Source organism: Durio zibethinus, chromosome 12 (assembly GCF_047325235.1).
Source record: "Durio zibethinus cultivar Kanyao isolate XHJ-2024 chromosome 12, ASM4732523v1, whole genome shotgun sequence".
NCBI lineage: Eukaryota > Viridiplantae > Streptophyta > Magnoliopsida > Malvales > Malvaceae > Durio > Durio zibethinus.
The window spans coordinates 24,199,324-24,210,704 of record NC_143173.1 but is presented as its reverse complement, the minus strand read 5'-3'; the positions used below and the strand labels follow the sequence as shown (position 1 = coordinate 24,210,704).

Below are 11,381 nucleotides of genomic sequence, written 5' to 3'. Positions count from 1 at the left end.
TTTTTATCATTACATTTAATCTTATTATTAAATTAATTAATTTTATCGTTATTATTACCTTAAATCTTTGATGAATGTTGGTCTCATAAATTTCCTAAATTCATGCTTTTTTTTCGTCATAAATGAAATTTCACTTCTTATAAAGTTCAATTAAAAAGTATAATCAACTTAAACTTTTGTCAATTTAATTTTTAAAATATTTTTCATAAATAATTATGCTTAAACTTTAAGCTAAATGATCGAAAAATCATATAATAATATGAAATTTACATGTCCCTTTTGAAATTTTATTGAAATAACGACAAAATTTACAAACTGCCCACTCCAAAATCACTCATATCTACAAATCGTTATCAAGTAAAACCAAGTCAAAATTAAAAAAAAAAAAAGTCGAAATTGGAAATTTGTGTTTTTTTCACCTTCCCAAGCCGTTGATAATCACGCCGAGACAACGAGGGAAGGAAATAAACATTAGACGGGGGATTTGCAAGTTCCCCAACCACGACGGCAGTCCAACCCAAGCCTGGGCTATGGCCCACCACTAGAGAAACGTTATCCCCCACGGTTTAGATTAACGGCTCCGATCTCCTACCAGACGCGAACCGCTTCATACCACCTAAACTGACCGGCTCAACAATCGGTTCACTCTCCGCAATTTCAGGTTCTATCAATATTGCGTCACGATCATCGGGTGGCAAACGAGACCTAATGTCGCTGTTCCTTGGCGGTGATGGCGCAACTGGAAGAGCGTGTGGTTCACGTGCTTTCCCATTGGACCAAAAAATAGCACGAAAACTGGAAAAGAAACTGCTTCTTTTACTTGTCGTTTTCTCTTTAACAGCTTCGATTTCGATGGATTTTTCGTGGTTCTTTTTTAGTCGGCGATTCGGGTCTCGCTTCGATCTCACTCTTCCCATACAAGAAACCTTAGGCGAAGACGGTTCAACAACTGGCCGATCCGATTTAACGGAGCCCGACCGTTTAGGAAACAATCTAGTGTTTCCAGGCTTAGAATTCTTCCTGTTCTTCGTTTCAGCAAAGCAAGATTTCTGCGGTTTCGGTAATCTGATGATCGAAGCTTTAGATTTTCTCAAAGAAAAGCGCTGAGAATTGGAATTTGGGATCAGATTAGGATTAAGATTTGTTGAGTTCGAAGCTGAGTTTCCTTTATGCGACTCTTTCCGTTCATAAAAAGCGTTGCGATCGAACCAGTCGAGCTCGTCGTCTTTCGATAACCAAAACGATTCTGGCGGGAAATCCGGCGGTATTTCTTCTTCGCCAGGTTTCTCCACCGTGTGGAGTTGGTCGTCGTAGGCGCGGCCCTCGGTGGTTGCTAAAGTCTCGCAGACGATTTTGTTGTCGCAAGAACCGCCGGCCCAGGCAGAAACAAGGGTTTCTAAATTGCCCTGTGGCATCGCACGAACAGAGGGCAAAAAAAAAACGTAGAAAACGTAGACAAAAGAGGGAAAGTTTGAGAGACGACGGTGGAATTGAGAAGGTTTATATAAACGAAAGAAAGCTTTTCCTGATGGTGGAAAATTGATAGAGAGAGAGAGAGAGAGAGAGATAAATTGCTTTTTGGAGGGAGAGTTTCAACATTGTTGACTAGTACTTGCTTGCTTGCTTTTTTTGTTTTTATTACTATTTGTATTTGAGTTAAAATAAAATAAAAAATTCCAAATAAAAAGTACAAAACGTTGATTTTGTAGTATTTTATTTGCAGCTTCAAGAAAATAGGGAGTTTTCTAGGATAAATTAGAATGTAATGTATTTTATATTAAATAAAAATTTTAATTATTAATAAATAAAATTAATTTTTATATTAATTTTATTTATATTATAAATAATTATATTTAAATAAAAATAATTATCATATAATAAATAATTATAATTATTTAAATATAAAAAATTTATTATTCATAAAAATTATAATTACATAAAAAATCATAATCATTTGAATAAAATTTTATATTTATTTGATTATTATAAATAATTTTTTTAATATAATCATTTTTATTATTTTTAATTAAAAATTTTTGCAGTTTTATTATATCTTTAAAATATAATTATCTTTAAAAAAATATGTTTCTCATAAAAAAATCATATCTTTTTTTTTTTTGTATTAGACTCATAAATCACAGACAAACATTATGAGAAGCAAGTAAAATCCATAATAATCTAATAAATTTACCTAACCCACATTCAAAGACAAGATAATATAGTAATTGATACTAAAAAAAATTTAAGACAAGCACATTAATTGTGGTAACTATCTAATTCTTTTTTATGATTTATGTGATATAATTATTCCCTTCTTCGAATTAGATATATGCATTGTTATTTGTTAATATCTATTCATATGAGAAAGAAAAATATTAACTTAACTTTTTCATATAAAATACTTGTATTTATCCTTAAATTAAATATTCAAATGTATTTTATGGACGTTTAAAAGAATGGCTAAATGCTAAGAACCTTTTAAGATTAATAATAATAATTTTTTTATTAAATTTAAATATTAAGATTTTTACAAACATTAAAAAAAAAAAAGCACAAAGCCAAGTACCTTTTAAAGATTTATTTGGGTTCATCGAGTGTATTTATATAAATTCAAATTTTAATTTAATTGATTTATATAATATTTTTTAGATATGATATTTAATATATTTAAAATTTTGAATTTTTTTTAATTATCTCCAAATTATAAATATAAAAAATAAATGCATTAATATATCTGCTTGAAAATTAAATAACTTAGTACAAAGATACAACAATATAATACAACTGATCAGCTGATCAGCTAAACATTATTATATTCGTTTGGTTTGGTTGATAGGATTCTCTGGTTGAATTGACGATGATACATGTGAATTTTTGGTCATCGTATATATATATATGCCATCTGTTATTGAACCTAACAAATCAAATTCAGTTAGCAACTTAGCTTGCAAAATAAATAATATATATGTTCAAGGAAATTGTTTTTCTAATATATTTGTATTTTCTATATAAAATACCCACAGACTTGTTTCTTGCCACGACTTAAAAAAGAACTCGTATTGCATTTGATCTTTTGTTGCAATTAAGAATGTAAGTAAATATGGAAAAAATAAAACTTCTATATTTAATTATATTAATTAAGTTTAAATTTTAAATTTTTTTATTTTTAAATTATGATCATTTATATATATATGAAAAAGTATTCATTTAATAATTGGGGTTGGGGGAAAGCTGGAGCTCATTTAGGTATGACCCAGATGGAAAAGGAGAGACAACAGCTTCTTAACAAATCTCCTCACCTTCTATCACTATGATTCAGTTCCTATAACCACCCTTCAATCTTTTGAAACCCAAAGATTAATTAAATGGAAATGGAGGACAGACTATAAATTAAATTTTAATTTTAAATAAATTAAAAATTATAAAACACATTTTTAAATGTTTTAATAATATTATGTGATTAACATAAACGAGAAGATCGAGATATTTTAAAATGCCAATTGAGCTTAAGTATTCAATCCATGAACATTTTTATTTTTTATCAATAAGATTCAATGTCAAAATCATTTATAATATCATGAAGCATGAGATGTGATAAATATGTTAAAATTATTAGTTTTGGAAATCACAATGAGAGGAACACACGTCCCATTTATAGCTATTGACAAAGCAAAAATCCTGAAAGTAAGGGAAAATGTCTTTAAATGTACAGCAAATTAATTGACAAGCAATTAGCCATGTGATGTGTCATTCCATGTAAGTTCAACATTACCTCGAAATAGAAACATGCATCCAGCAAATTCATGGATCCCATTTCCTTGTATCAATCGTTTCAATGCCTGCCTATATATATAACATCATACATGGCCACCATTCTAAATCGGTTAATTAGAAAATCATCGAATTAATTTTGATTAATTAAAAAAATAATATTAAAATAATTTCAATTTTTAATTAATTAAATTTAAAAATTGAATTAATTAAATTAATTAAAATTTTAATTGAAATATTAAATAATCCAAATAAAAAATTAAAATATATAAAAGTGATCATTTAATTTCATAATTTATTAAAGTTTTTAATATAATACTTTGATATTTAAATATTTTATTGAATAATTTTATCTAATTTGTTTAAAAATATGCCAAATTAAGAGTTTAAAATATAATTTATTTAAAATATATTTATTATTTAATTAATCAAAAAGATTCACTAAATTAATCAAATAAAATTCGATCAATTAATCTTTAAAATTCATAAAATTTCATTTAATTAATAAAAATAAAATAATATAATTCAATTAATTTAAAATTTATCGAATCGGCCGAAACGAATACCGCAATTCCTATGTCATCGCTTGCCAAGCCATAATGTTATCAAATTAGAATTGCAATTAAATTATTTCGTCAAAAATATATGCATGATTGAGTTGAGACAAGAAAAGTAATGCTATTCGTTTTGTAACCCAAACTAATTACACATGAAAACAAAATTTGCTATACCTTAGTGATCTCATGTTTTGATGCATACAAGGTGTTTCAGTTTTGTCTCCCTTTTTTTTTATTATTATTATTGTTGAAAAATTCATCCGTACATTGTCATATTATTTTTGGTTCTTTCTTTCATACGATGGCCTAATGGAGTACTTATTCAATGTTTTTTTTTTATAAAAAAAATTATAATTTGTAAAGAAAAAATTATAAAAATTGAAATTTAAAATTAAAATAATTACATGAATCAATTAAATTAATAAATATTTTCATTTGATTAAAAAATTATATTAAAAATTTATTAATAATCCCTGATTAAAAGAATTATAAGAGGGTGTCATGTCGTGGTTCAAAGTGTTGAAACCTAAAATTTTTACCTAATATTTCATTTTCATCCCCTTAACCACAAATTTAAACGAGTCAAAAAAATCCAACTACGTCTCTTTGAAAAATCGTTGCCTTTGTCGTGTCATTTTCATTTGGCAATTTTAGAAAACAGCTGCTTTTGTTGAGTAAAGTGAAGGATGGATACAAAATTAAATTCTTGACAAAATCATTGTTGTCAAATGTATGAAAATTTTAACATGAATTTAATCCAAATATTTCATTTTTTTTTTAAGAGATAGACTTGAACTAGTGGCTAATAGGCTTTGAAGAAGGCATATGATCATGAGTTTTAACTTTGTTATTTCCTTTTTCTCTTGTAAAAGCTTTACTCTCTTATGAACCCAAAAAAAAAAAAAAAAAATTTAACATTTATAATTTTTTTCTCTAATTTTTGAGGCTTTTATTTTTTTATATTAAAAAAAATAAAAATTTTATTATGAAATAAATGGGCATCTCACCAAAAAAAAAATTGACTTTTCTTCTACAATTGCGTTTGGTCAACTTTTCCCATTTCGCTTTAACAGTTGGATTTTTGACTTTGTTACATTTGGTGATTATGATTTTTTTTGTTTTCTTTTGTTCTTAATTAGGTAAATAAAATGCAATATATATTTCACTATCAAATAATCAATGAATTCGGTGAAAATTACAAAATAATTTTCATTTTATCTATTTTATATACTTCATTGTTTAATATCTTTTGACTTTCAACGGAACTTGTAGTAGCAATAAATTAGTGTGATGTCATAGTTACCTAAATATGAGGCATGATCTCTTTTTTTTTTTTTTTTTGCATTTTAATTATTTCCATGTCTTTATATGATGAACAAAATTTGGGTTTTTTTTTTTATTATTTTCCTCCAAGATTCAATGATCCCACAGTTGACAATTCATGAATTAAATTTCATTAGTAGCTATCAAAACAACAAAATTACATAAAATAAGAAGTAAACAAGAGTGAGACTGAAAAAATATATATTTTTTGACCGCATAAAGATATATTATTTCAACACTATTTAGAAATATTTGAAAATTTCTTTTTGAATATCTCAAATTCAAATGTTGAATGTATATTCAAATTTTCTATTTGAATATCTCAAAATTTCTATTCCAATATCAAAATTCAATTTCTGTCAATTCTAAATTAAAAAGTTTAGCCTAATAAATTTTGATATCACGAATTTAATATTGTTATAACTCCTCTTTAACAGAGCTGATGCCTACCGGTCTAATTTTCGGATTCCCTCTATACTCTTTGATTTCTTCATAGGTAAGTACCAAAACAAAATATAAATTAAAAAAAAAAAATAGCTATCCTTAGTATAATCAAACGTTGAGTCCAATCAAATTCTAAAATTAAAAATTTTTTAAAATGATAATGATTTCAATCGGATTCAATTTAATTTTTTTAATAATGTTCAGTTTATAAATTTTTAAAATTTAATTTAAATTCATATCAATTTTTTTTTTAAATTGATCCGAGTTTAATAGAATTCTATCAGCTCGTTTGCTTCATACGTTTTTAAATTTTATTTTTTATTTTATATATATATTATTTTAATAAAATTTTTAATATATTTATATATAAAATAATTATTTTATTTTATAAAAAATTATATATAATAAAAGCTAATAAAAATATACAATTCGTTTCAAATCTTTTTTTTTTTTTTTTATGTTTGACAACTCAATCTAAATTTAATATGTATATTTAATATCAAATCTTAATTTAAAATAAATAAAAAATTTGATCCACATTAAATTAAAAATTAAAAATTTGAATAAATTTTAAATTTTTTAATTTTTTTCTCACTCCTGAAATTCTTAACATGACTAACTAAGATAAGAAACTAGTACTAATAATTCTATAGAAATTTGGCATCGATTTGTTTTCTTCTCATCTCACTTTTTTTTCCTCAATTGATTAGTAAGGTAGAATTCAAAGAACCAAGATTAGCCACAAGAATACAAAGCTTTTGACAAAAGTGGCATGAATGTAATTGGAGTTGTCAGTCAAACCCTTTTAATTTGTTTACAAGAAGAATAAAAACATGTTTTCCTAATTTTCTATGCCTTTCTTTATTTCTATGGGCTCTGCCATCCCAAAACAAAAGCGGCCATGTAAAAGGCAAAGGACCCTTATTTGAGCAGCCATCCTTCACCTTCTGGAAACTTTCTTTTACATTTAATATTGGTTTAATTTTTTATAAATAAAGTAATGTATTTGTCTAAAGAAACAGAAACATTCTATACCCATAAAGATTAATTATTAATTTAATTGATAAAAAATAAGTTTTTAATCAAAATTTAATTTTTATAAGTATTTCAAAGAAATTCTAAATGCATCAAATATGAAAAATTATAGTTAGAAATGGCTAACAAGTAAAAATATCTTATTTGAATGAATCTTTTGAAATTTAATATCGAAAGAAGAAATTGAATATGATTACGGGTATATAATATAGTTCCCACGATTTTCATGGAGTGGAGTGGCACAGAAAAACAAAACACTATAAAAAAAAAAAAAGAAGAAGCAGAATTTGAGCTTCCTTGTTAAAGTAAGTAGTGCGAAAAGAGTCCAACTTTTCTAGAAGATCAAATTGGAAATCAGTTCCTCATTCCCTTTGGCAAAATTCAAATAAATAAATAAATAAAAAAGTAGGTCGGAAACTGCGGACCCCCTGATCTTTTCTGGCCTACTACTTTGTTTGATTAGAAATTAAGGGTACTTCTAAATACATCACTCACTTTTTTTTTTTTTTTTTTGTCTCCCATCAATTTTTTTTTAAATACTCATATAATAAATATCAAATTTACCCTTTAATAAATTATAATTTTACTTTTTCTTTTCTTTTCTTCATTCTTTCTCTTATACCTATTATTTTCAAAAATTGATTAAGGATACAGTAAAATTTATTTTTGAAAATTATGATATATATTTAGAAATGAATTTTTGAAATTTATTTTATATTTTCAAAAATAAAATTTTTTAAAAATAAATTTTCAAGAGCTTTAACGGCTTTTCGAAAATGCAATTCAAAAAACCTTAAAAGATTTCTTAAAAATCTATTTTCGAAAAGCTTGAATTTTACGAAATTCATTTTGTAAATCTTAATATATTTTCACATATATTTAAATCAAATCAAATCAAATAAATCTTGAAATTTTACTTTTGATCAATGATAAACTTAAAAAACATGTAATTTTGGGATTAATTTGATGGATTTAGAATTAAGTTGAGTGTGAAATTGAAAAGAGAAGAAGAGAGGAAGAAAAAATATTGAAGGTACGAAGGAAAAATCAATTATTGAAGGATGGGGTGTATATAATAAAAATAAAAAATTTATGTTTGAATTTAAAATGTATTTAATAGTGGAATGCATAAAATAAATATGAGGGTATAAATAGAATTTCCATTAATTAATATTATATTGGCAACACCAATTAATTAATTATATACTAAATTAACATTTGGCAAAAAAAAAATTATTGTAAATTTAATTCATATAATTTTTTTAAAAATAAATTTAATAATTTTCAATTTTAATCGTACAATATGTTTTTCTATCTTTAAACTGCAATATATTTTGTAAAAAACATTCCTTTTAAAGTATTTTAAAATTTGGGTTTGTTTATGTCGTGAGTCACATGCCATGGACCTAAGTTTGACCCATTTTTTTTTGGTTGGCCTAATGTCCACATTCATGTCCAATTAGACAACCTGATCCATTGAAAACCTTCTTCATTGTGAAATAGATTCTGATTTGGATTTTTTTTTTCAAAGAGTAACAATGCTACTTTTACTATGAAAAAATTATTAAATTGTAAAATTCACAATGATGAATTTGGTGCTTAAAATCAATGCCAAATGCATAATAATATTGTTGAAAATTGAAATAAAAACAAGTATTCAATCCTAGTAGATTTTTTTGACAAAGAATAAGTACATGAATCTAAAAAAATGTAACTGATGAATTCCTTTGTTTGAATTTTTATTAGATTTTGCAATGAAAAAGCATTTCTTTTAGTCTTAGGTGGTAGTGATAAACGTTTTAATTCAAGTATCTTTATTTAGAAGTTACTGTTCTAAAAAAAATCATGCAACTTGTAAAATGTTGATAAATTACTAATTGATTTTTTCCATTTGGATATCATTTTACTATTTTGAATATATTTTATAATAAAAAATTTATTAATTATAAACTCGGCTTAATTCAATTGATTTATATAATTATTAAAAAATAATATTAAATAGGTCAATAATTTAAATTCAAATATTTACGACTCTTTTTTTTTTTTTTTTATAACTCCTTAACTCTTGGCTCATTTATAAAAACAATGTTGACTATCACAAATATTAATTAACCATGAAAAAATGCTAGGAAACTTGTTATATTATATTATATATGGATGACAAACTCAAAGAGAATGTAAAAAAGGACGAAAGCAAACAATCAGGAAGTTAATGGGTCATTAAAGAGATAACAAAAAGATAAGAGGCGAAAACGGAAAACGGATGAACATAATTACATGGGCTTCCGACGAAAATATCCCATGATCTAGCCCAGAATCCCGCGATCGAACAAATCGACCGTTGGGGCCCTTTCCCAGACACAGTGGCGGATCCAGTGAAAAAATCAAAGGCTGTTCTTCAAGTTTTCGAGAAAAAATGTCCTACTGGTGGAGAAAATGCAGTTGTGATTTACATTATAACATTGAGAGGGATTAGAAAGACTTTTGAGAAATGTAACATTGTGAGATCCGTTATGGAATCCTACCATATCCAAATGTTTGAGCGTGATATATGGATGGATTCGGGGTTTAAGGATGTTGACAGGCTGAAAAGAGGTGAAAGTTTCACTAGTATTTGTTGAAGGTTGATTGAGGGAGTTGAAGAGATTGTGAAGCTAGAAGAGGAAGGGAAACTGGAAATCTCATTTGATGGGATCCCCTGGGCGATTCCAGGATGTGAAGGATGTGCTGGGGTGAGATTTGTGTGTGTACAGAATGCGATGGGAGCTGCAAAGTTTTAGATGGGGAACAGAAGAAGATGACTTGCGGTGAGTGCAATGAAAATGGATTGATACAATGTTCTATTTGTTGTTAATATAATTGAATTATAAGCCTCTTTGATTCATTTTGGATTTGAGATTTCAACTAGGTATTGATATTTACCTATTGTCAGGTTGTAACAATGATTTGTTCAAGAATTTCTTTTTCCTCACTTTGGAAAGTCGGGGTTTTGACTGCATTATTTTTAAACATTGGCTGTTTGATTTATTAATCCCTATCTACTATTTTAACTGATATTTCTCCCCCAATGATTGATGGAATGGCATTAGATATCCATTTGAGCTTCATTGATATTCAAAGTCATGCCCTTTCCCTTTGCTCGTTTCAATTATGCTAGTTGTTTCATATGTGTTGCAGCATCAGATTAGTAAATAATGCTTTGTTATTCAGCTTTGATAAAATTTTCAACCCTTCATTACTCTTCGAGAGAAGTTTTTGTTGAAACCTGCAACAAGGTAGGTCCTGCTTAAACTTGAACAGTTTTATTTCAACTATTCTGTTCTTTGCTAAAATGAATATAATAGCAAGATGCAGTCCTATGCTTACTCTATTGGCACTGCAGTTGCTAGTCTACACTATCCCTAGCAAACCAAATAAATCTCACACCCGTCAAACATAGAGAAATTCCTTTCAGTTGAAACCCACAAAATCTCTAGTTCCTGTGATTTCAGATCTTCATTGAATTTAGATATGAACCTTACCCGTGAGAAAACAATTAATTTTTTAGTTAATTATATTATTATAATCTGTATATTTATATTTGTATATCTAGAATTAAGTATTTGTATCTCTAGAATTAAAGATAAAAAATTATGATAGACAATTTCTTAATTATATGATCAGTTCAGAAAAATTTAGTTTCCTAATTTAACCACTAGTTAATTGTATATAAATCTAAAGTGTTTTTATAATTATTTATGAGCAGTTTTTTAATATACATTCAGTTTTTCATATAGTTTTATTTCTTAATTTTTTCACATGGTATCAAAGCTTTAGGCTCTTTTTTGAAAAAAAATTTTTTTAGCCATCATTGCTGAATTCTATTTCAAGCCTTTATAGGTAAATCTTGTTAAATATTTTAGTCTTATTTTTTCCTTATGTAGCTTTCATTGCTTAGAATCGCCTCTAGTTAAACATTTACTATAAAGACTTGTTTTGGTCTTGAGAAAGATAATTGTACTAGAGATTCCTGAATTTACCACCACTATCCTATTTGAAGAAGTGATAACTAGTAAAACCACCAGAGTACTATAGAAGTTTCGGGAATAAAAAGAGTTGGATAAAAAAGAGATTGAGAAACTAATAAGCCTAAACTTTTGAAAAGCTTATTGGGGTATATTATTTCGGTAAGATCTCTAGTCAGGTAAAGCTTTTAGTTTTCATAGATTAAATATCTCGGTTAAGCCTATTACGAGTTCTTGGGCTATTAAC

The 11,381-nt window shown here is 26.4% G+C and overlaps 1 protein-coding gene and 1 pseudogene across 1 annotated transcript; one reads left to right on the top strand and one right to left on the bottom strand.

The window, feature by feature from the left end:
- Nucleotides 1-252: 252 nt before the first annotated feature.
- On the bottom strand, nt 253-1,605 carry LOC111297196 (uncharacterized). Its single transcript, XM_022891832.2, has one exon. It carries the CDS (start codon nt 1,413-1,415, stop codon nt 567-569), a length of 849 nt encoding a protein of 282 aa, XP_022747567.1. The 5' UTR covers nt 1,416-1,605; the 3' UTR covers nt 253-566.
- Nucleotides 1,606-9,424: 7,819 nt separating this feature from the next.
- LOC149515906 (uncharacterized protein At5g39865-like) lies at nt 9,425-10,301 on the top strand (annotated as a pseudogene).
- The last annotated feature ends 1,080 nt before the right edge of the window (nt 10,302-11,381 follow it).

What these genes read in the sequence shown, in the direction of transcription:
- LOC111297196 (XM_022891832.2), bottom strand. Translation starts at nt 1,415, where the DNA reads ATGCCACAGGGCAATTTAGAAACCCTTGTTTCTGCCTGGGCCGGCGGT.